General features: G+C 39.0%; 1 protein-coding gene across 10 annotated transcripts in view; it reads left to right on the top strand.

Annotated features, from left to right (window-relative positions):
* Positions 1-26,723, top strand: part of BMAL2 (basic helix-loop-helix ARNT like 2) — a 102,303-nt gene that overhangs the window by 36,370 nt on the left and 39,210 nt on the right. For 7 of the 10 annotated variants that reach the window (XR_009009703.1, XM_057556445.1, XM_057556440.1 and 4 more), the window contains 3 exons: positions 7,578-7,728; positions 15,404-15,445; positions 22,461-22,618. Coding sequence is in view for 9 of the 10 variants with exons in the window: in XM_057556445.1 (XP_057412428.1) it covers positions 7,578-7,728; positions 15,404-15,445; positions 22,461-22,618 (351 nt within the window). In the remaining variant the exon portion in view is untranslated. Of the gene's footprint in view, positions 1-7,577; positions 7,729-13,984; positions 14,038-15,403; positions 15,446-22,460; positions 22,619-26,723 lie in introns of those variants that run through there. The other 3 variants (XM_057556447.1, XM_057556441.1, XM_057556448.1) reach the window with 2 other exon arrangements.

The following is a 26,723-nucleotide window of genomic DNA, read 5'->3' as shown; positions in this document are numbered from 1 at the left end:
CAAGAAACAAGAAAAATCTGAAATAAACAATCTAATCTTACACCTAAAGGAACTAGGGAAAGAAGAACAAACGAAATCCAAAGTTAGCAGAAGGAAAGAAATCATAAAGATCAGAGCAGAAATAAATGAAATAGAAGCAAAGATCAATAAAACTAAAAGCTGGTTGTTTGAGAAGATAAACAAAATTGATAAGCCATTAGCCAGACTCGTCAAGAAAAATAGGGAGGGGACTCAAATCAATAAAATTAGAAATGAAAAAGGAGAAGTTACAACAGACACCACAGAAATACAAAGCATCCTAAGAGACTACTACAAGCAACTCTATGCCAATAAAATGGACAACCTGGAAGAAATGGACAAATTCTTAGAAAGGTATAACCTTCCAAGACTGAACCAGGAAGAAATAGAAAATATGAACAGACCAATCACAAGTAATGAAATTGAAACTGTGATTAAAAATCTTCCAACAGGGCTTCCCTGGTGGCGCAGTGGTTAAGAATCCGCCTGCCAATGCAGGGGACACGGGTTCGAGCCCTGGTCTGGGAAGATCCCACATGCCGCGGAGCAGCTGGGTCCATGAGCCACAACTACTGAGCCTGCGCGTCTGGAGCCTGTGCTCCACAACAAGAGAGGCCGCGATACTGAGAGGCCCGCGCACTGCGATGAAGAGTGGCCCCCACTTGCCACAACTAGAGAAAGCCCTCGCACAGAAACGAAGACCCAACACAGCCATAAATAAATAAATTAATTAAAAAAAAAATCTTCCAACAAACAAAAGTCCAGGACCAGATGGCTTCACAGGTGAATTCTATCAAACATTTAGAGAAGAGCTAACACCCATCCTTCTCAAACTCTTCCAAAAAATTACAGAGGAAGGAACACTGCCGAACTCATTCTATGAGGCCACCATCACCCTGATACCAAAACCAGACAAAGATACTACAAAAAAAAAGAAAATTACAGACCAATATCATTGATGAATATACATGCAAAAATCCTCAACAAAATACTAGCAAACAGAATCCAACAACACATTAAAAGGATCATACACCATGATCAAGTGGGATTTATCCAAGGGATGCAAGGATTCTTCAGTATACACAAATCAATCAATGTGATACACCATATTAACAAATTGAAGAATAAAAACCATATGATCATCTCAATAGATGCAGAAAAAGCTTTTGACAAAATTCAACACCCATTTATGATAAAAACTCTCCAGAAAGTGGGCATAGAGGGAACCTACCTCAACATAATAAAGGGAAAAAAAAAAAGAAGTACCTGTATATCCCTCACTGATTGCACCCCCCTTTCTTCTCCCAAAGAGAATTCTAACTTTTGTGTTAGCTGTTCCCTTTCTTTTCTATATAGTGAGGTAACCTATGTAGATATCAGTAAAAACATATTAGTTAGTTTTACCTGCTTTTTAAAAAAAACATGCTACTTGTTATAAAGCAGAAACTAACACACCATTGTAAAGCAATTATACTCCAATAAAGATGTTAAAAAAATAAATAAATAAAATATAATTAAAAAAAAAATGCTACTGTTTTGGCTGTGACTTTTTTTTTTACCTGGCATTATTATTTTGAGATTCATCCATGCTGAGTATATCAGTACTTTATTCATTTTTACTATTCTTGATATTCCATTCAATGAATAAACAATTTATCCATCTGTTGATGGAAATTATAGTTTCCAGTTCTCATTATTTTTTGTTGTTCAACTGCAAGCAATGCTGTGAATGTATTTCTTGTACATATCTCTTAAGATATATTAAGAGTTTCTCCATATACTTAGAAGTGAAATGCTAAACCATATTATTTGCATGTGTTCTACTTTATTAAGTAATGCAAAAAAGGTTTCCAAAGTGTTGTAGCAATGTACTTTCCCACCAACAGAGCATGAGTGTTCCGTTTCTCTTTCCATTGCTCTGTTTTTTCACTTACACTTGGTATCATCAAACTTTTCATTTGTAGCCATTAGATAGGTATATAGTCTATCACTATAGTTTACTTTGGATTTTCCTGATTACTAATGAGATGGAGTATCTTTTCATTTTTGTTTTGACAATTGGAATTTCTTTTATGAAGTGCCCATTAAAGTCTTTTATCCAGTTTTCTGCTGGGTTTTTGTGTTGGTCTTTTTCTTAATGATGCAAAGGCATTCTTTATACAGTCTACATGGTAACGCTTTATTGTTTATGTGTGTAACAAACATCCTCTCCCAGTCTGTGACTTGCGGTTTTATTCTCTTTACAGTGTCTTTTGATCAACGTTAACTTAATTTTAAGAAGATTGAATTGATCAGTCTTTTCCTTTATTGTTTTTAGTTTTTGTTTTGGGAATTCTTTCTACGCCAATAACAAAGATATTCTTTCTCCTTCAGAGTATTCTCTGTTAATTTTGGCCTTTTACATTTAGGTCTTCAATCCAGTTGAATTGAATGTTTATATTTGGTTTGGTTTTTATATTTGGCATATGGTAGTAGGGGATCTGGTTTTATTCTTTTCCATAGAGAAAATCAGTTGGCCCAGGACTGTATTAAAAAGCTGGTCTCCTCACATTGATCTGAAAATTCCATCTCTGACATTTAGCAGATATCCATATTTACATGTCTGGTCTCTCCGTTCTTTTCCTTTGGTCTATCTCCGCACCAATACCACACTGTCTTAATTGCCATTGCTTTATAATGTCTTGATATATGAGAGGTCCAGTTCTCCCACATTTCCCTTGGCTGTTCATAACTCATGGCACTTTCATATGCATTTTATATTCAGCTTGTGAAGTCCCACCAAAAAAAAGAGAATATTTTGAGAGGAATTACACATCTATTTTAGGAGAATTGACATCTTTGATATTGAGACCTCCAGTCCATAAGCATGGTGCATGTTTCCATTTATTTGAATCTTTTTCAATATTTTAAATAAATTTTTATGATTTTCTCCAGAAAGACCTTGTATACTTTTATTAGGTTATACATTTATTCTAAATACATTTATTCTTTAGGTACTCTATATTTTTTGAAGTTATTATAAATTATGTTTTTTAAAATATCATTTTCGGGCTTCCCTGGTGGCGCAGTGGTTGAGAATCTGCCTGCTAATGCAGGAGACACGGGTTCGAGCCCTGGTCTGGGAAGATCCCACATGCCATGGAGCAGCTGGGCCCGTGAGCCACAGCTGCTGAGCCTGCGCGTCTGGAGCCTGTGCCCCGCAACGGGAGGGGCCGCGATAGTGAAAGGCCCGCGCACCGCGATGAAGAGCGGTCCCCGCACCGCGATGAAGAGTGGCCCCCACTTGCCGCAACTAGAGAAAGCCCTCGCACGAACCGAAGACCCAGCACAGCCAAAAATAAATAAATAAATAAATAAATAAATAAATAAATAAATAAAATTTAAAAAAAAAAAATAAAAAAAAAATAAAAAATAAAATAAAAAGTACTGTATGTGATTTAAAAAAAATATCATTTTCTCTGGGCTTTCTATCCTGTTCCATTGATCTATACCTTATCTTTGATAAAGGAGGGAAGCATATACAGTGGAGAAAAGACAGCCTCTTCAATAAGTGGTATTGGGAAAACTGGACAGGTACATGTAAAAGTATGAAATTAGAACACTCCCTAACACCATACACAAAAATAAACTCAAAATGGATTAAAGACCTAAATGTAAGGCCAGACACTATAAAACTCTTAGAGGAAAACATAGGCAGAACACTCTGGCATAAATCACAGCAAGATCCTTTTTGACCCGGCTCCTAGAGAAATGGAAATAAAAACAAAAATAAACAAATGGGACCTAATGAAACTTAAAAGCTTTTGCACAGCAAAGGAAACCATAAACAAGACCAAAAGACAACCCTCAGAATGGGAGAAAATATTTGCAAATGAAGCAACTGACAAAGGATTAATCTCCAAGATTTACAAGCAGCTCATGCAGCTCAATAACAAAAAAACAAACAACCCAATCCAAAAATGGGCAGAAGACCTAAATAGACATTTCTCCAAAGAAGATATACAGATTGGCAACAAACACATGAAAGGATGCTCAACATCATTAATCATTAGAGAAATGCAAATCAAAACTACAATGAGATATCATCTCACACCAGTCAGAATGGCCATCATCAAAAAATCTAGAAGCAATAAATGCTGGAGAGGGTGTGGAGAAAAGGGAACCCTCTTGCACTGTTGGTGGGAATGTAAATTGATACAGCCACTATGGAGAACAGTATGGAGGTTCCTTAAAAAACTAAAAATAGAACTACCATACGACCCAGCAATCCCACTACTGGGCATATACCCTGAGAAAACCATAATTCAAAAAGAGTCATGTACCAAAATGTTCATTGCAGCTCTATTTACAATAGCCAGGACATGGAAGCAACCTAAGTGTCCATCATCGGATGAATGGATAAAGAAGATGTGGCACATATATACAATGGAATATTACTCAGCCATAAAAAGAAACGAAATTGAGTTAATTTGTAGTGAGGTGGATGGAGTTAGGGTCTGTCATACAGAGTGAAGTAAGTCAGAAAGAGAAAAGCAAATACAGTATGCTACCACATATATATGGAATCTAAGGGGAAAAAAAAAAGGTCATGAAGAACCTAGTGTTAAGACGGGAATAAAGACACAGACCTACTAGAGAATGGACTTGAGGATATGGGGAGGGGGAAGGGTAAGCTGTGACAAAGTGAGAGAGTGGCATGGACATATATACACTACCAAACGTAAAATACATAGCTAGTGGGAAGCAACCGCATAGCACAGGGAGATCAGCTCGGTGCTTTGTGACCACCTAGAGGGGTGGGATGGGGAGGGTGGGAGGGAGGGAGATGCAAGAGGGAAGAGATATGGGAACATATGTATACGTATAACTGATTCACTTTGTTATAAAGCAGAAACTAACACACCATTGTAAAGCAATTATACTGCAATAAAGATGTTAAAAAATAAATAAATAAAATAAAATTTTCTTATAGTTTGTTACTGGTGATTAGAAAAGCAGTTGATTTTTATATATTGACTTTACAAACAGCCAACCTTGATACACTCCCTAGTTTTAATAATTTATACGTTGATTATTTTGTGTTTTTTTGTATTCTCAATCATGTCATTTCCCAATGATGACAATTTTTTTTTCTTCCTTTCCAATTCTTATACTTCATGTATTGTTTTCTTGCCTTATTCTACTAGCAGGTCTTCTAATACAGTGTTGAAAGGGGTACTGATAAAAGATCTTCTTGTTTCTGATTGTAAAAAGAATTCTTTCAGTGTTTCTTCGTTAATATTTCTGAATCTATTAGGATAATCATATTTTTCCACTAAGCTGCTATTGTGGTAAATTATATTCATTAATTTACTAATATTAAACCAGTCGTGTTCCTGGGATAAAGCTATCTTGGTCATGATGGGTTATTCTCTTTATACATTTCTGAATTTTGTTTGCTAATATTTTGTTAAGATTTTTGTATCTTTGTTCATGAATGAGATGGGCCTATAGTTATCCTTTCTTGTATTGCCATTGTTGAATTTTAATATCAAATTTCTGTAAGCCTCATAAAAAGTTGAGTTTACTATATATTGGGATAGTATGTGTAAGAAAGAATATAGGAATATGCAGGTTTTTATTTCTCTTTGCTTTATTTTCTGTCAGTTAAAATTCTCTAAGGACAAATACATGATATCATTTATATGTAGAATCTTTAAAGTAATACAAATAAATTTATTTACAAAACAGACTCACAGACAGAAAACAAACATATTTACCAAAGACAAAGTGAGAGGAGGGATAAATTAGGAGTATGGGATTAACAGATACTCACTTCTATATATAAAATAGATAAACAACAAGGGTTTACTGTATAGCAGAGGGAACTATATTCAATATCTTGTAATAACCTCTAATGGAGAAGAACCTGAAAAAGTACATATATATATGTACAATCGAATCGCTTTGCTGTACATCTGAAACTAACACAATATTGTGAATCGACTATACCTCAATAAAAAAAAAATTCCCTACGAATTTTTCCATTTCATCTATATTTTCAAATTTTTAGAATAATGTTTTTCTAAATTCATGAGAATTTATCTTTTATATCTCTAGAGCATCTAAAATTATGATCCCATCTTCATTCCTATCTTTATTCATTTATTCCCTCTTTCCTTTTTTTGGAAAAATCTTGCCATAAGGTTATTAGAGTTTCCAATGTTTTGGAAGAACCTATGTTTAGCTTTTTTGATCTGTACTAATTTGTATTCTATTTCATTATTTCTGGTATTATTTTAATGATTTCCTTTCTCCTAATTCTTTAGATTTATTTTAGTCATCTTTTCCTAATTTCATAAAATAAATTATTAGCTCATTAAATTTCAGTCTTTTTATGGTGTCTAGCATAATTACATCGTAGTCAGAAAATGTTTCATGTATAATATCAATCTTTTTGGTCCAGTATAAATGCCCCACTGGTACCTCAAAACAAACAACACTGGATTTTGAAGCTGCTAGGTATAGTGGTCTATATATGTCTTATCATATCAAGCTTGTCTGTTGTGTGGATCAGATTTCTTATGTCATTATTTTTGAATGCTCACTCTATCAGTTACTGCTAGAGATGTGTTAAAAAGCTCCCACTCTTACTGTAAGATGTATTGCATTCTCCTTGTAAATATTACTTATATATTTCAGTCTATAAGGTGCAAATGAGTTTAAACTTGTTAGGTCAATTTTAATATGAGAAATATATTCAGAGAGGCCTATATTTAGACTATAAGTTATTTTTAGTTCAGTGATTCTGAGTTTTACATTTTATAAAACATTTAGTAAACTACAGTTTGGACCAAAAGGATTTTACTATCATATTTAGCAATTCAGGGTTAAAAATATTCATGTCCCTTAACCTTGTTAACTCATTTCTGGGATGCTATCCCAAAAAAAAAAAAAAAAATAACTAGGAGATGAAAAGAAATAACCGGTAGATAAAAAGTTTTATACACATAGATAAAAGCACCATACATATTTATGATAGTGAAAAATACCAAATATACATTCCAACAACAGAAGAGTGGTTAAGTAGCTATGACACAGCTACACGATGGTATATTATGCAGCCATTAGAATCATTTATAAAGAATTTGTAATAACACTGTAAAGTTATTATCACAATGATATGCAAATAATGCAGAGTATACACTATGACTTCAATTACTATAATAACAACTGTAGAAAAATTCTACAAGGAAGTAATTCTAAATAGTAATATTAGTTGGTGAGATTTGGTTTTCCCCCTTCCTTTCTACTTTTTTGTGTTTTCCATATTTCCTACAATATCCATATATTTTTTTCCAATTAGATAGGGAAAATAAACTTAAAAATATAGACTAACAATACATTTCTAACTAATATTTGGGTGTACATGATTAGTCTTTCATTCTCTGTTATGTTGCTATTTAGTTGACATTTTAAAATATCAAAGTAAAAAGTCATTTAAAATGTGGGATATGGATATGTATAAAGTAAAAGTCAGTGTTTCAAATAGATGCCTTATTGTGCTTTATGTCTCATAGGTAAAGTGTTGATCGAAGGGAACCAGTGCATTGCTTCCATGGTTTCCAGTCATCTGAGCCCATGGACAAAACCAGCAACTGTTGGATCCTTCAGCCCACATGTGACAGAGTTTCCAAGAAAACGAAAAGGGAGTGATTCAGACCCATCCCAGTAAGTGAATTTGTTCCTCTAACCCCAAGAAATCTTTGACTCCAGGGAAAAAAGAAAAATACTACTTTTTTTTTCTTTTAAAAACAAATTAAAACCTTTAGTTTCTTTTTATTTATTTATTTATTTTTATTGAAGTTTAGTTGATTTACAATGTTGTTAGTTTCTGGTGCACAGCAAAGTGATTCAGTTATATATATACATACATATTCTTTTTCATATTCTTTTCTATTATGGTTTATTACAGGGTATTGAATATAGTTCCCTGTGCTCTACCATAGGACCTTGTTGTTTATCCATTCTATATGTAATAGTTTGCATCTGCTAGTCCCAAACTCCCAATCCAACCCTCCCCCTACCCCTCCTTGGCAACCACAAGTCTGTTCTCAATGGCTGTGAGTCTATTTCTGTTTCGTAGATAAGTTCATTTGTGTCATATTTTAGATTCCACATGTAAGTGACATCATATGGTATCTTTCTCTTCCTGACTTACTTCGCTTAGTATGATAATCTGTAGGTCCATCCATGTAGCTGCACAAGGCATCACTTCATTGTTTTTTACAGCTGAGTAATATTCTGTTGTATATATATATACCACATCTTCTTTAGAAAAAGACTACTTTTTAAATCATTATTTTTAATTACATGGTAATTAAAAATTTGGATAGGGTCAATTATTTATCCACCCAGCTGCCACCTCTGTCATTGACTGATCCAACTCTGAAGGTTATTAGGTATCCAGGAAGGTCAACTGGAGGTTAATTTGCTTAACATTTATGGTCACAGGAAGATATTTGCCTTCCTAATTGAAATACTTGACTTTGAGGAGAACATCTTCTTGCATGTTTGGCTTACAATAATAATCACCACTTGCTTCTTTCCTTACTCATCATTCGTGTAACAACCAACCCTTGGTTATCTGTGGCGACTTTAATCAAATAAAACTCTTGTTTTCCCTGTTTAGTAAGCCAAGTAGATTATACAATCAATGTTGAGAATACTTACTATCTCCTGGTTCATTTTTATTGCCTAATGCAGCTTGCAGTCCCAAATATTCTTTAAAGACCTCCCCAAGGCTGGGGTTGATCTGGTGGAAGTAATAGGGCACAGTAAATATAGCAATCTAGAGCAACTCATTTTAGGCTGGTACTTTATGTAAATCATGAATGAAGGGAAAAATCCTGAGTGGGGGACAGGATGAGGACGTAATGAAACATCATAGCTCTTTATAACTCAGTTCTTCCTAGGACACTTCATATACTTTAGCTTCAGTTTCCAAGACAGCAGATTCAGTGTTATTCAAATATAAGTACCAACACACTTCCCAAGCCACATATAAATGACTTGAAGATTATCTACTGTTTTTGGTTGTCTGTATTCTCTTAGTCTGTTCCAATAATGTGGATGATTGTAAATAACTACAGTTGATCAAGTGACAGTCTATCTAGAACCGTTTGCTGTGCTACATCCTAAGTTATCAGTTGGTTAGTCCCCATTCACCTCGAGCTAGAAGTGACTGTTAGTCCTTTTTTATTTTCTTCAGAATCATAAGCACCGTTGTTCTTTCTTAATATCTAAATAAGAATGTGGCTTTCAAGTGAGAACTAGAGTCACATGATTTTAAGCCACGTAGGGGCATGGTTGAGACCTTATAGTGGTTTTGAGAGTGAATGGGAGAATGAAGGCAGTGACAACGGAAATACTAGAAACATGCAAAGTAATGACAGATAATGATTTTTTTGGCAGAAGGCAACACTAGAGATTATTTAGTCAATTACCCGCATTTTAGAAAATGAAGCAGCTGGAACTCAGAAATATCAAGTGCCTTGCCCAACATTATCCAGGTAGCTGGAATGCCTGATTGTCAGTGTAGTAGTTTCCTCATTACACCCTGGCTTCTGTTTCTCCGCAACTGGAGGGGAGGGTGCTTCTAGCACATGAGAACAACCATACTGTCCATTTTCCAGCATGTCTGGTAGGGGTGACCCAAGGCCTCCTTCCTCCCAGGTCAGGAATCATGAAAGAAAAAGTGGTGGAAAAACATTCTCAGAATCCCTTTCCCTATCTCCTTTCAACAAGGGTAGAAATATCAGCATCCAGTGGCAGCAGGTAAGTCCTGGACTATCATTTGACATAATTCCTACTTGAAGACGGCATATAGTAGCAGCAGAAAGAGAGCGTACACCCCACTGATTTGCTCATTATCTATCCCAGAGCTTCTCCATTCTGCCCCAATCCTTCTTTCATCCCACCATTTTCCATTCTCTCTAATGAAATGAGGGATGTCAAAGTACTTTATGGATTTTACAAAGTACTGACTGTATTGCATCCTTCCCAGAGACTCAGGGCATGAAGTTGATTTCATTGGTGGAGCCTCCACGTGTTGGATATATTTAAACAAAGAAGAATATATGAGAAGGTTCACCCTTTCTGCAGCACTGTTGGGTTTGCGTGGAGAGCTGGTTCTTTAAAAGGGTCATTGATGAAGATTCCCTGGAATGTAGTCGTTAACATTTACTGAGTACCTGCTATATGATACCCAGTAGACCAGGAGGGAGACATACAGATAAGATACAAGAAACTTGTACAAATGGGAAAGATACAAATAGTTATTGCACATCATGATAGCTTCCATAAGGGGGACCCTAGGTATTATGGCAACAAGGAAAGTTGGGTATTTAAATAATATTGGGATCAGAGTGAAGGACAGCTTCCTGGAGATGTTGACTTAAGCTAAGTTTTTTTTTTTTTTTAAATGAGGAGTCTTTTTTTTTTTTTTGATTGATTGATTGATTGCTATGTTGGGTCTTCGTTTCTGTGCGAGGGCTTTCTCTAGTTGCGGCAAGTGGGGGCCACTCTTCATCGCGGTGCATGGGCCTCTCACTATCGTGGCCTCTTTTGCTGCGGAGCACAGGCTCCAGACGCGCAGGCTCAGTAGTTGTGGCTCACGGGCCCAGTTGCTCCGCGGCATGTGGGATCCTCCCAGACCAGGGCTCGAACCCGTGTCCCCTGCATTGGCAGGCAGACTCTCAACCACTGTGCCACCAGGGAAGCCCTTAAGCTAAGTTTTGAATGAAGAATGGGAATGAGCCATTCAGAGCAGGAGTAGAGAAGGTCCTTTGGGCAGAAGGAACAGCTGTGCAGAAGCACAGAGTATGAAGCAGCACACTGCTGATCAGGAGACAAGTGGTTGTCACAGTAGAGCAGAGGGCACCCCAGGAGGTGAGGTGGGTGAGCTGTGAGGCTTGAGGGATAAGCATGGACTAGGTCATGAACATCTGCTGAACTAAAGCATCTGAAAAGTGTCTTTGCTAAAGAATCTGAAAGGTGTCTTGAATGCAAGAAGGAAAATGGAAGGATTTTAAGCATGAGAAGAGCTTGATCAGATTACATTTTAAAAACTTTGCTTGCCTTTGCACTTTTTAAAAAAACTTTTTATTGTAGTAAAATATATGTAACATAAAATTTGCTGTTTTAACCACTTTTAAGTGTACAATTCAGTGGCATTAATTGCATTCATGGTGTGTACAACCATCACCCCTGTTTCTGAAACTTTTTCCTCACCCCAGTCAGAAACTCGGTACCCACTAAATAGTATTTCTCCATACCCACCTTTCCCCCAGCCCCTGGTAACCTCTAGCCTACTTTCTAGCTCTAAGAATTTGCCTGTTCTAGACGTTTCGCATAATTGGAATCATACAATATTTGTCCTTTTGTCTCTGGCTTATTTCACTTAGTGTAATGTTTTCAAATTTCACCTACGTTGTAGCATGTATTAGGATTTCATTCTTTTTTACAGCTAAATAATATTCCATTGTATGTATATACCACATTTTGCTTAACCATTCATTTTTTGGTGGATATTTGGGTTGTGCCCACCCTTTGGCTATTGTGAATAATGCTGCTATGAACATTGGTGTACAAGTATCTGAGTCCCTGCTTTCGATTCTTTAGGGTATACACCTATGAGTAAAATTGCTGGGTCAGATGGTAATTCTTTTTTTTTTTTGGAGATTCATCAGTTTTTAAAATTAATTAATTATTTATTTATTTTTGGTCACATTGGGTCTTTGTTGCTTGTGTGCGGGCTTTCTCTAGTTGCGGCGAGCGGGGGCTACTCTTCGTTGCAGTGTGTGGGCTTCTCACTGCGGTGGCTTCTCTTGTTGCGGAGCAGGGGCTCTAGGCGCACGGGTTTCAGTAGTTGTGGCACGTGGGCTCAGTAGTTGTGGCTCAGGGGCTCAGTAGTTCTGGCTTGCAGGCTCTAGAGCGCAGGCTTGGTAGTTGTAGAGCACGGGCTTAGGTGCTCCGCAGCATGTGGGATCTTCCCGGACCAGGGCTCGAACTCATGCCCCCTGCGTTGGCAGGCGAGTTCTTAACCACTGCGCCACCAGGGAAGCCCCTCAGATGGTAATTCTATGTTTAGTTTGTGAGGAACCACCAAACTGGTTTCCACAGTGCCTGCACCAGTTTACATTCCCACCAGAAATGTGTGAGGGATTCAATTTCTCCATTTTCTTGCTGGCACTTGTTATTTTCCATTAAAAAAAAAGTTACCCTAGTAAGTGTGAAGTGGTACAGATTTATATTTTCAAAGGATCACTCTGGAAACAGCATGGAGGATGGGCTGAAGGAGGAAAATCCAGCAGGCAGAGAAAACAGCTGAGAGATGGTTGCTAGGGAATAGGTTTTTCTGAGCATTGGTCCAAGAGAGTGGCCCTAGGCAGGAAGGGCATGGAAAGGGAGGGACACGTTATGGCATATTTAGAAGATAGAACCTCTAAGATTTCATGCTTGTTCATGGGGGAGAGCGGAAATGTAAGAAGCATCCAGGTTTTCTGACTTGGACACCTAGATGGATTATGGTATTTTCGTTCACAGAGGCTGAGGGAAAGATGATGAGTTCAGTTTTGGCCACAATGAGAGTGTGATGTTTATGGGATCTTCAAGTAGGTGGATGGATATGAAGGTCTGGAACTCAGGGTTGAGGCCTGGCCCGGAGATGGAGATTCAGACACCGTTAATGTACAGAGAGCAAGTGGACTGGCATGGATGCATGTCTGGAGTGGGAAGGCGGGGGGCTCAGGGAGGAGGGGACGCCTACCCAGAAGGTGAGGAGACAGGGCTCTGAAGTGGGAGCGACATCTCAGTAACCGAAGGAAGAAAACTTTAAAAAGAGAAAGGCATAGAAAGCAGCAAATCTGGAGGCTGTTTTGACCATATTTGCTTCCAATTTTGTTTGTGTTTGGTTGATTTAGGGATTCAAAATGCAGTGAAAGTCGTTTTCAAGGAAAGCTTGCACTGTGTTTTGGAAAAATTATGTTACTGTAATATAAAATGCTACACTAAGAAAATGCATCTAAGTAATGTGAATGTTATTAATATCAGAGAGCTTATTAAAATTCATAAATAAAATATTATGACTATAGACCAAATGCCAACATGGAGAAAAATACAAAGAGCAAATTTACTAATTATCTAGGTGCATGCTGCAAACAAAGAAATGAATTATTTGACTAACAACGTCGTGCCTTTATTCTATTCTGCAAGGGACCATTAAATAAAAGTGTATTTGGATTTCCTAAGTACAATAGGTTTGGATTTCACCAAGGAGGCAAGTTCAGTCAGTGAGTTAATTTGCTAAAACACATATAATCAAAGCAAAAGCATGATTTAAAACAGCCAAACTTTACCTTTTGAGATTGAAGTAATGTATATGTATATATAATTCCAGACCATCAGGAAGAAAATCATTCATCTGTGTAATTATTTTCTGTTTTAGTCCTTAAATATGAAGTCAGACAGAAAAGAGAAAAAAAAAAAAAAGAAGCTGACTTAATCTAACCCTCTCTTTTGCTTCAAAGAAGCTGTTTAATTTTATACCACAGAGCAGGCTGGCAATGATCAAGGCATAGAGGAAGGTACACCAGCCAGCACAGAATAAGTTTCACTGGCCTCCTGTTAGGTCTGTGACCTTGAGCAGTCATTAACCTTACTGGGCCTCAATTCCTTCATCTGTAAAATCGGGGGTAGTAATAACTACATGATTCTTAAATGCTGTGAGAATGAAATAACACATGTGAAAATATTTTTGATAAACTATCATCAAAGCTATTTATTTAGACAGTGATAAGGAAAAGCATCCTTTGATTAAGGTTTTATCTTAGTGGTCCTTTTTTATTTGGGATATTTATGTGCATCTGTTCATAAATTTTATTAACTTTTCTATAAACAGCATGTATTTGTCTTTTTTAAGCAGAAAAATATTCTTGAAACCTCAAGTAAAATACATCACATGAATAAAATAGTTCAAAGGTAGGTCAGACTTTTTTCAAAGCCTGGAAAATGATCATTGTTGAGTCTTCTAAGAAGGAAATTTGGCAAGATGAGTCAGAAGCCTTAAAATAGTTATCCATAAATTGTATGTCTAAGGGTTTATCCTAGGAGGATAATCAAAGATGCATGCACCACAATAGTATTAGTCATACTATTTATAATATTGAAAAATTAGAATATTGAGATATCTAATAATAGAAAATTAGTAAATAAATTATAGTGTAGCTAACCAATGGGCCACTATTTAATCATTACAAATCATATTCTCCAAGAATATTTGAAGCTATATTTATGTTATAGCATTAAGTGAATAAGACATGAAAAATTTTACACTATGATCTGAATTTTGTTTATTTTATATATATATATACATATATATAACACACATCTACATAAATATCCTCCCATGCCCCACCACCACCCCCATAGCTAAGTAAAATAGTCAAAGCTATTTTTTTGTATGTATCTAGATACATGTCTAGAAAAGAGATTGGAGGAAGACCCATTGAAATAGTGACTGTGATTATTTCCAGATAAGATTATGGGTGCTTTGCCCTGAATTTTTTAAATGCCCTTTCAAAAAATGATACATTTGGGAATATATTTTTAAAAATACATATTTTTAAAAACCTATTCAGTCTGTATAGTTTTTTAATGTGGGAAGTATTCTATCACCATCAGTATATTTCACTTTGGTAGTGGTCTGGCGACTACATTTCTGAATGAATAAACACACACCCATATAGCACATGTATGTATTTATATGTATATATAAATATTTATACACACACATATATATACATTTAGTATATTCTGCTAAGGCATATACTAATGTGAAAATTAATATTATTGGCAAGTGATCGGTTTTCAGTTTTTAAAAATATTTCTTACCATCTAGATGAATTTTCAGGTCAAATGAATTCCTTTTGATTAAAGATCTGAGATTCTTAATGTATTTTCAGGCTATTTTAATAGAGCTATTATAAAATTTTTGGCTAATCCATCAATTGTTTTAAAAATAGCTATTTTATTTAATGTTATTTCTATGAACATTATATTCCTTTTCAAGATTGGCATGGGATTATTTCTAAACAGAGCAGTAATTATTATTCATTGTCAGTTCACATAGTTTTGTTACCTGATGGGGATGAGGCACCTGTCAGCTTTAGTAGGAGAGCAGCCCATGCAGACAGTAATAATTGTTTCAATTAGGAGCTCAGGGTAGCATGTATAACTAAAGACTTAATAGGAATTAGGATGATTGGACTTAATCCCACATTTATTTCTCAAGAATTACCGAAAATCTGTTTCATGTAGTTTGATATTTTATCCTGCTTTTTTGTAGAATGGAAGATGGTGAACAACAAGTAAAAATGAAGTCCTTCAGGTATACTGAACTGTTGAGAGGGTACACAGTGGGTGGGAAAGGTCGCACATGCAGACCGTTAGCCAAAGCAAATGGTGATGTCAAGATAGAATGGATTCATGAATATTAGCTTTTTCTCATATGTTCTGCTCTGAGAAGATGCAGATACCTCAGGCCCAAACTGTGGCGCTCATCTTAATAAGTTCCTTTCGCTCTGATGAGCTCATTTCCAGCTCTGGAATGCATGCAGGGAGTCAGGTGGGTGATGCCAGCAGTTCTGCTTCTCTGTCAGAGAAGCCAGGCGGATCCCACAGGGCAGGGTCCCCGCCGCGTGCCTGCCTGCCCTGAGTCCAGAGCTTTCCCGAGCTCCTTCAGCCCTGCTGGACCACCTTTCAGCATAGCAAGTCTGAAATGGGAACTCATTTCCTTCTCCGTGGAGCCAGAGGCCCCTTCCTTGAAGTAATGCAGCCACTCAGGGTGAAGAAGTAGGAGTGACTGGAAATAAATACAGTTCTAAAAACAAAACAAAACAAAACAAAACCATCTGACACCATCATCAGATACCTTATACCTTTTTTCTCTATCTACTTGAATAACATTTTGGCTTATGTGTCTTTAAATTTTTCTTAGAATAGCTATTTATTGAAAACAACTATTTTTTTCTTGAAGCACTAGAGAAAACCTAATTAATCCAATAAGCAAATCAGAATTACTTACAAGGAGTGTCTGATTATTAGGAATCCATCACCATAAAGTCTGTCAGTCGTTTCATCATATTCTTTCAACGTCAACAAGTTTTTTTCCTACATCTGGCAACATGGCCAGATCTCAGTTTTGCTTTTTCTCCATTTATTCTGTTTCTTTTTTTTTTTAATATTACTCTGCAGAACACTGACACGGTTCAAAGTGACAGTAACAGTTCACAGAATTAAGAGCCAGAGCCCTGATAAATTATTAAGCAGAGAACTTGCATCTGGGTAAATATGCCCTTCTTTAATAAAATTCTTCAAGAAATCTTTTCAGGTGCACCTCCTTCAAGTAAAGTACCTTATTCAAAAACTGGCTATTTCACCTTCCTCTGTCTTTCCTAGCTCCCATCATTCGTTATTCCCAAGTGACCTTGTTCCTACCTGTTCTCATCTCCCTCAAAACCCTGGCTCTAAGAGAAGTCACTTTCTCTTCTGCTGTACATTCCTGGAATCAGGCATCTCTGTCCACTGCTACTGTCCATGCTAATGGATAATATTGTTAGAAAGAAGAAGTGAACATTCTAGCAAGTGGATAATCATAGCATTTTTAAAATCATAAATCTTTAATCTAAGAAGTTCTCATGGGGGAATTCCCTGGTCCAGTGGTTAGGACTCGGCGCTTTCACTGCTGTGGCCTGGGTTCAGTCTGGTCAGGGAACTGAGATCCTGCAAGCCGTGTGGTGTGGCCACAAATAAAAATAAATAAAAACTGCTCATGAATAGACCAAAGTACGAGCAGATAACTGCATTTTATGTAAATACACAGGTAACTTGAATTCCATCCAGTTCGCCCCAAAGTACTTATTTTGTTCCAGGAGTGTCATTGGCCAAGCGTGAATGGTTGGGCTGGTGGTGTTAGCTCCGTCAGTGCTTCCCCCCTTAGCTCCACTCTTCCATCTAGTTTAAAGTCTCTATAAACAGATCGGGACGAGTCTCCTATTTTTCCTCCTTCCCATTAGATTGCCTTCCCCAAACTCTTCTTCTTCTTCTTCTTCTTTTTTTTGTTTTAATATAACCTTTTTTTAAATTTTAAAATAGTTTTAGATTTACAGAAACATTATGAAAACAGTACAGAGAACTCCCATAGACGCCATACCCAGTTTCTCCTATTATTAACATCTTACATTCGTGTGGCACATTTATCTCAATGAATGAACTGATATTGGTACATTATTATTGAATAAAGTCTGTCTTTTGTTTACGTCTTCTTGGTCTTCCCCTAATGCCCTTTTCTGTTTCAGGGGCGTATCCTGGATACCACATTCCATGTAGACTCCTCTTGGCTGTGACAGTTTCTCAGACTTTCCTTGTTTTTGGTGACTTTGACACTTTTGATGAATACTGGTCAGATATTTGGTAAAATGCCCCTTAATTGGGAGTTGCCTGATGTTTTTCTCATGATTAGTCTGGGGTTGTGTGTGTTTGGAGGAAGACCACAGAAGCAAAGTGTCATTCTCGTCACATCGTGTCAGGGGTGCCTATGGTCCACATGACATCACTGCTGATGTTGACCTGGATCACCTGGCTGAGGTGGGGTCTGTCAGCTTTCTCCACTGTCAAGCTATTTATTTATTTAAGGAATGATTATATTTATTCTTTAAATACTCTTTCAAAAAATCTTAAGGATGCCTCACTTTACAATGGCTGGACACTGTCAAATTATTTTATCAAAGGAAGACAGTATGTGCAGCCCGTGCTTAAGGAGTGGGGATTTATGTTGCTTCTTTTTGAGGATGGAGTATCTACATAAATTATTTGGAATTCTTCTGTATGGGAGATTTCTCCCCCATTTATGTATTCAATCATTTATTTACATAAGTATGGACTACTGCATATTCATGCTATACTTTGGGATATAATCCAACGCTACTTTATTTATTTTGTTGCTCAGACTATTCCAGCTTTGAGCACTGTTGGGGGGGGGGTGTCTTTCAGTTGGCTTGCATCATTGTGGTCACCTGGGCTTTTCAGTGACACAAGCTATCAATTTCTTTTTAGTCTAAGTCTTTTTAGTCTTTTTATACTTTTTAAGTCAGTTTAAGTGAAGGTTTCTGTCACTTGTAACCACGAGATTCTTTTTTTCCCCCACTCAGAACCTAGATATGTTTATTTTATTTATTTATATTTTTATTGGAGTATAGTTGCTTTACACTGCTGTGTCAGTTTCTGCTGTACAGCAAAGTGAATCAGCCATATGTATACATATATGCCCTGTTTTTTGGACTTCCTTCCCATTTAGGTCACCACAGAGCACCAAGTAGAGTTCTCTGTGCTATACAGTAGGTTCTCATTAGTTATCTATTTCATACATAGTAGTGTATATATGTCAATCCCAATCTCACACATCATCCCCCTCTTCCCCCTGGTATCCATACATTTGTTCTCTGTGTCTGTGTCTTTATTTCTGCTTTGCAAATAAGATCATCTATAACCACAAGATTCTTTTTTTTTTTTTAACATCTTTATTGGAGTATAATTGCTTTACAATGGTGTGTTAGTTTCTGCTTTATAACAAAGTGAATCAGTTATACATATACATATGTTCCCATGTCTCTTCCCTTTTGCATCTCCCGCCCTCCCTATCCCACACCTCTAGGTGGTCACAAAGCACTGAGCTGATCTCCCTGTGCTATGTGGTTGCTTCCCACTAGCTATCTATTTTACGTTTGGTAGTGTATATATGTCCATGCCACTCTCTCACTTTGTCACAGCTTACCCTTCCCCCTCCCCATATCCTCAAGTCCATTCTCTAGTAGGTCTGTGTCTTTATTCCCGTTTTGTCGCTAGGTTCTTCATGACTTTTTTTTCCCTTAGATTCCATATATATGTGTTAGCATACTGTATTTGTTTTTTTTTTTTAATTAATTATTTTATTTTTGGCTGTATTGGGTCTTCGTTTCTGTGTGAGGGCTTCCTCCAGCTGTGGCGTGCGGGGGCCACTCTTCATCGCGGTGCGCGGGTCTCTCAGTGTCGCGGCCTCTCTCGTTGCGGAGCACAAGCTTCAGACGCGCAGGCTCCAGACGCGCAGGCTCAGTAGTTGTGGCTCACAGGCCTAGTTGCTCCGCGGCATGTGGGATCTTCCCAGACCAGGGCTCAAACCCGTGTCCCCTGCACTGGCAGGCAGACTCCCAACCACTGCGCCACCAGGGAAGCCCACTGTATTTGTTTTTCTCTTTCTGACTTACTTCACTCTGTATGACAGACTCTAACTCCATCCACCTCACTACAAATAACTCCATTTCGTTTCTTTTTATGGTTGAGTAATATTCCATTGTATATATCTTCTTTATCCATTCATCCGATGATGGACACTTAGGTTGCTTCCATGTCCTGGCTATTGTAAATAGAGCTGCAATGAACATTTTGGTACATGACTCTTTTTGAATTATGGTTTTCTCAGGGTATATGCCCAGTAGTGGGATTGCTGAGTCGTATGGTAGTTCTATTTTCAGTTTTTTAAGGAACCTCCATACCGTTCTCCATAGTGGCTGTATCAATTTACATTCCCACCAACAGTGCAAGAGGGTTCCCTTTTCTCCACACCCTCTCCAGCATTTATTGCTTCTAGATTTTTTGATGATGGCCATTCTGGCCGGTTTGAGATGATATCTCATTGTAGTTTTGATTTGCATTTCTCTAATGATTAATGATGTTGAGCATCCTTTCATGTGTTTGTTGCCAATCTGTATATCTTCTTTGGAGAAATGTCTATTTAGGTCTTCCGCCCATTTTTGGATTGGGTTGTTTGTTTTTTTTGTTATTGAGCTGCATGAGCTGCTTGTAAATTTTGGAGATTAATCCTTTGTCAGTTGCTTCATTTGCAAATATTTTCTCCCATTCTGAGGGTTGTCTTTTGGTCTTGTTTATGGTTTCCTTTGCTGTGCAAAAGCTTTGAAGTTTCATTAGGTCCCATTTGTTTATTTTTGTTTTTATTTCCATTTCTCTAGGAGCCGGGTCAAAAAAGATCTTGCTGTGATTTATGTCATAGAGTGTTCTGCCTATGTTTTCCTCTAAGAGTTTGATAGTGTCTGGCCTTACATTTAGGTCTTTGATCCATTTTGAGTTTATTTTTGAACCACAAGATTCTTAACAAATCTTAAGAGAGAGTGCTTAGGTTGCATTACTTGTTGAACATTTCACATGTTGCCAATATTTGTCTTATGTCAGTGCAGCTGAATGACCGTTTTACCCTGGAAAGAACCAGTTCTCTCTTGGGCTGTGGTGACCACCTTGCTGAGCACTGTGATAATAGCAGGAAGCTCGAGAGACCGGGGCCGTGTGTGGTTCAAGTTTCAGCCTCTTGCTGATAGACAAGTCATGTAACCTCTGAGTTAGAAAAGGGGCACAGAGATGAGAGGGGATTAAGTGACATCACATCGTTGTGGTGTCATCCGGAGGCCAAGACTGCCCCTCATCTGCTGAACTGGCTGCTGGGGAGTGTGAATGAGGCCCCCCAGACTAGGCTGCCAGATAAAATACAGGACACCTGGCCAACTGTGAATTTCAGATACGTAATGTAGACTTTTTAGTACAAGTATGTCCCAAATATTGCACAAGGATATACTTATAGTAAAAAAAGTATTCACTGCTTATCTGAAATTCAAAGTTAACTGCGCGTCCTGGTGCCCCAAGTGCCCTCCCATGTTTAGGCTCCTCAGGGCGTGTACTCCAGGGAAAGTGACTCTGCAACTTCAGTTTGACCACATGGCTCAAGCCATCTCAAATATTTAAGAAATATTTTAAGAACTAGAATTTATAGGAGTCTGTGATTATTTGGCTCTTCAGGGTGAAGAAGGAAGGAAGGGTCTAGAGCGAGTCTAGTGGCATCACCAATCAAGATAAACCCTATAGAAGGAAGAGCAATCCGGGCTGGCAGAGGAAGGATTAAAACGGGGTCAGCTGCAGAGAATGCATTCAGTTTGGGATTTCTTGAGTTTAGGGTGCTTATGAATCACTGAGGTGCATAATTCTAGTTCTGAAGGTTGGGAATTGGATAAAGCATGAATGAGATAGGGATTGAATGGTAAGTAGCTTATGAGCAGTTGTAAAGCCTTATGAAGGCATGCGATCTCTTAGGGTGAAGCTATAGGTGAGGAAAGAGTGGTGTCAAGTGAGGGGTCTCTGGGGGACCAGTACTGAAGGACAGAGGAAGAGCTGAGTAGGGAGGCTAAGGGGGCAGAGCTGAGCGGAGAGAATGGAGGAGCAGGAGAGGTCGCAGAAGCCAGCGAAGAATGAGCAACGACAACAGTGTCACATTCAAGGCAGGGATCCCCTGGGGTTGCATAAGATGAGGATGACCTCTGCTAGAGTAGTTTTAGTGGAATGGGGGCTGGGAGGATGATTTTACTTTATTTTATTTCAGTTATATTTTTTTGGCTGCACTGGGTCTTCGTTGCTGCGTGCGGGCTTTCTCTAGTTGTGGCGAGCGGGGGCTACTCTTCGTTGCACTGAGTGGGCTTCCCGTTGCAGTGGCTTCTCTTGTTGCGGAACACGGGCTCTAGGTGCACGGGCTTCAGTAGTTGCAGCACACAGGCTCAGTAGTTGTGGCTCGCGAGCTCTAGACCGCAGCCTCAGTCGTTGTGGCTCACGGGCTTAGTTGCTCCATGGCATGTGGGATCTTCCTGGACCAAGGATCGAACCCGTGTCCCCTGCATTGGCAGGCGGATTCTTAACCACTGCACCACCAGGGAAGTCCTGGGAGGTTGGTTTTAATAGGAGAGGCACCTGGGAGATGAAAGGTTAAGTGGAGACCGTACTCTCAGGAAGCTGGCCAAGGGGGGAAGACAGTAGCAAGGAAAAAAAATCCCTAGAATTCTGGAAAGGGGTTTCTTCCTCAAAGGGAAGAGACTTGAGCCCATTTATCAATGCATAGAAGGAGCTGTTGAAAGAGAATGAGCTTAAAATGCTGCTAACTGTTCAAGCAAAGACCAGAAAGGGGTTAGCTTTGAATAGAAGGCCACCCATTCTTCCTCTACGACTGGGGGGAAGCTAAAAAACCACCTGCCGCAGCTCTCACACAGAGGTCTGAGTTCTTGAAGGTTTCAGGGAATAAGGTCAGGAAGGAAGGAGCAAGGGTATTGGGTGGGGGGAGGTAAAAGCAGTGTGAATGAGTGCCACTTCTGCTCCCAGCCACTCCTGCCTCTTCCCTGAATGCCACCTGCAGGGCCAAAGTCGGGAGGAAGAACAGCGGGGGCTTGCTGGCCTCACCCGTGCTCCCACTAGCGCCTCTGGGGTCACTGGGGGCCTGTAAAATGTTAAATATAACGGAGGCTCTTTCTCCTTCTTAGAGAAGCTCATAGCCAAACCGAAAAGCGGAGGAGAGATAAAATGAACAACCTGATTGAAAAACTGTCCGCGATGATCCCTCAGTGCAATCCCATGGCACGGAAACTGGACAAACTGACAGTTTTAAGAATGGCTGTCGAACACTTGAGATCTTTAAAAGGTGAGTTTGAAAATGGCCTCCACACTTGGGTTTGTGAAGTCTTCCCTGTAACTGAAGTCCCTGATGGGTTTGTTTTGTTGTTATTGGCTACTGAGATTTTATACAGATGTGTCTTTCAACTTTATAGGTATTCATTTTGATGCTTGTCCGTATTCTGTATGTGGAGAAAATACTAATTTGGATGTCAGAAAACTTGGTTTCGCTAAAAGCTTCATCTTAAGTTTACTATGTGAACTTGAAAAGCCTTTATATTTCTACTAGTTTTCTCATACATAATATGAAGATGATAATACCTGCTGTACATACCTCTCAATATTTTAGAAGTTTTTAAATGTTAATTATTATAATTTTAAGTTATTGACAGATTTCCACTATTAGAAAAGAAAACCTCCTTAAATTCAGCAATTTCTCTTAAAACTTTATTCAGACTTGTAAGTAGTACCTGAAAATGCATCACACCTTACTATTCTAAGATATTCTCACATTTACGAGACATTGGGTGAAGGAGGTCCTTAGCTGATGCATCTTGGGGCATGCGTGATCGTTTCTGACTTTAGAAGTTCCCCTATTTGAGCTTGAATTGTAAATCAAAGCGCAATAAGTATTCTGTGTATATGTGTAGTCGAAATCACATCTGGTTTGGGAATAACCCTGGTCTGACTTGGGGGGCAGAATGATGGAAATAGAATTGAGTTTTAGGTACAGGAATGTTAATGACATAAATTCATATTGAGCTGATCAGAAGACCCGGCAGAGGAGTTCGCTGCAGACCACTGAGAAGACTCTGAAAGTTCAGATTTGTAAAGATCTAAAAGATTAGAGTGAAACCTGGCTCAAAAAGTATAAGAGAAAAAAAAAAAAGTATAAGAAAGGAATAAGCAAAGGAAGACCAAGGGTCTTCTTTAGATCTCTGTCCTATACTGCATGCCAGGAAAAGGAATCTGTTTCAGGGAAAAGGAAGTTCTGTGGTCTGAACATAGAGACTTTGCCAAGTCAAGTTAAAGTGGCTTAGAGGAGACCAGTGTCCCCTGGACTCCAGGTGCAAACTGGAGCCCAGACAAAGAGGATCTTACTTCATAACGAGCCAAAAAATCCTGGCAAAGCTGTTCGGATTGGAGGAGGAGGGGGCATCAGCAAATTAGGAAGTAAAACTAGAGACAGCTATTCAGTAGTAAGTTGTGCAAGTTGCACTTTAAATCACCCCCCTTAGATCTCCACAGATGGTAGAAAAATGACTTACACACTGATCAGCTGAGCGCATGCAGATCTGGAGTGCAGGCGGTGGGGAAGAGCAAGTTCAGCCCTTGATCCCTTCAGTGCCATGCAGAGAGCAGCCCAGCTGTTGGGGCACTGCCTGGCAGGCTTCCTTTTGGGAGTGTGATAGGAGGTCTTTGGTTCATAAGAGTCTGTTGTGAAAGAAGATTCTCTTTTACCCACAACTGGGTCTTGCATAAGTTGTATGCAACACTTCCCTTAAATCTTTTAGCAGGCTCAACCGAGGTCATTTGCTTGCAACCCTAAAATTACCCAACAGTTTTCACATTCACAACGTCCTGGCAGAGGAGGACCTAAGGGAAAAGCCATGAATCAGTCAACTAATTCAGCAGACATGAAATGAGCATCAGCTCGGTTCCTGTCCTGTGCTGGGGTTAGGAAAATGAAGGAGGCAAGATCTCTGTGCTGGAGGGGTTCATGGTGGACAAGGGAGACAGACCCCGGAGGAGATCATTAACACCCACTGTGATAAATGTTACGTGGAAGTGTGCGTGGGACGAGGGGCAAGGGCAGCTCAGTAGGGAGGAGACGCTGCCTAAATCCAGAAGGGATTCTTTGGAACAGAGCGTAGATTTCACCATTGGCCCTTCTAAGCTGAAGTGAGGTGGTCATGTACGCATCACACATCCTGACCAGATCCTTAGTCAGTGCTACCCACGGATGAGATGACTGAAAGCAGCTGGGGCTGCATTCCAGTGCCCTAGCCAGAGTGTACCCCAACTCGATCCACAAATGCCCAGATGCCAGATCATGAGAAGGCTGCACGTGGTTGGTCCACACGTAATTACTTTGAAGACAGAGGATGGTGAAATGATTTTTTTCTCTACACTCTGCAGCAGTGCTTTGCACACTGTCTGGGGGAAGAGCAAGTGTTCCCCACCCCCATCCACTGTAAAATACGGTACAATTAATTAGTGGAAAAACGCTCATGGGCTGGGATGCCACAACAGTGTTACGTTTCCATAAAAGTGTCTAAATGTGTATTCTTAATTTCTGAGCTCATCTCACCACGGTGTGATGATGACAGTGGTTTGCAGACCACATTTGGAGTAAGCCTTCTTCTGCAGCAGCAGGCACTTTCCAAGAACCCGCGTGGGTCTGAATACCTGGGAGCCAATAGTGCACGCGTGGGTCCTGGAGGCAAACCTGGGTTCGAATCCTGGCTCCCTGCCTTAATTGCCATGGGACTTAAGTTATTTCACATTCTAACCCTCAACTCCCACAGCTGTGAAACAGGGATAATGCATTTCCTCACAGGGTTGTTAAGAGTAAAGGACGAGTGTAAAGGGTGAGCACAGTGTGTCTCTTTTTTTCATTATTGTGCTTTCTTTTACTGCAGTTTAGTTGATTTACAATGTTGTGTTAGTTTCAGGTGTACAGCAAAGTATATATTGAGCTATACATATACAGTAGGTCCTTGTTGTTTATTTTGTATCCATTAATCCCAAACTCCTAATTTATCCCTCCCCCAACACCTTTCCCCTTTGGTAACCACACGTTTGAGTCTATGTCTGTGAGTCTGTTTCTGTTTTGTAAATACTGTTTCTGTTATTTGTATCATTTTTTTTAGATTCCACATATAAGTGCTATCATATGATGTTTGTCCTAAGACAGATATCAGAGAAGGAGCACAGGGTTTCTTGATGCTGGAGGTGGTGGTCAGAGGGCAGGAGGAAGAATTGTTATTGTCATATTGATCATTATTATCCTTATCATTATAATGATCACTGTCATACTGTCATTTCTTAATGACGGTGGTGAACTTTATAACAGAAGTCAGTGATCATGTTTCCTCATTTATTTTTGCCACCAGAATCTGAGAATCAACTTTGTCACTGCGCTTTGGCAGGCGTACGGAATCGCACGGCTTGCGTTTTGTTAGCTCACCTCACCCTAGCTTCAGCTCTTTGCTGACTGCCCTCTTTTTTCGTGCTGGCATGTCCTCACGCCCTCACTCTCCTGTTTAGTCAGGGCTCGCCCATTCTGGCTGACTGACACTGACTGGGTTTCCTCAGCACGATTCCGCCAACCTTGCTTCAGGCCAGCCTGGAAGTGTCACCGCCTCGCTCACATTGACTTATTCCTGTGCCTGGCCTGGCATGCAGAGTCTGCGTCTTTCAGCCCTTTCTCAACTCCCTCCTACCAGGCTACTACTAATAATAACAAGAAGTCATTTGGGGGAATTCTTTGAGGGCTACCTAGAAGGTAGATTCCAAAAGAGATTTCGTTTGCTTATGCCAGGCCTTTTAGGGGTGCTGCCAGTCTGGGAAGACTTTACCAAATCACTCCATGAGTGTGTGTGATTTTCTGGTTTTGTTTTTTTCCCCACCACTTAGGTAGTTGGTGAGTTTCAGCTATAAATTCATCCAAGGACCAATTAATGGTTAACATGTCTCAGAGTGTTACCCTACCTTTCTTTTGCAAAAGCATCTTTCCTTGCGGTGCCTAGAAGGAGGGGTTTAGGGTTAGGGAGGTTGGGAAGTGTAAGGGAGGGAAATGTGATTTACTTTTGAATCACCCTTGCTTGGAGGTTATCTGGGGACAGCACACCTTGGCTTGATGAACTGTCCCCTGCGCCCCCTTGTGGCCATGAAGGGCTTTCCCTGTCAAGGTTGGTGGATGCCCTCAAGACAAACGTACTTTTAGTTCTTCCCTTACTTCTCTCAGGTCAAATTTTACCTAGCTTTGACATGATCATTACTTATCATTTTCCCAGCTATTCTGGTTTCTTTAGACACTTTCCTTTTAATATAATAATCTCTGTGCTAAGGGCTTAAAGTGAATTATTTCATTTATATTTTATACATTTTTTGTATTATCAGAAGTCTCC

The sequence above is a fragment of the Balaenoptera acutorostrata genome, chromosome 11 (genome assembly GCF_949987535.1).
Source record: "Balaenoptera acutorostrata chromosome 11, mBalAcu1.1, whole genome shotgun sequence".
Taxonomy (NCBI): Eukaryota; Metazoa; Chordata; class Mammalia; order Artiodactyla; family Balaenopteridae; genus Balaenoptera; species Balaenoptera acutorostrata.
This window is presented reverse-complemented; position numbering and strand designations above follow the sequence as displayed.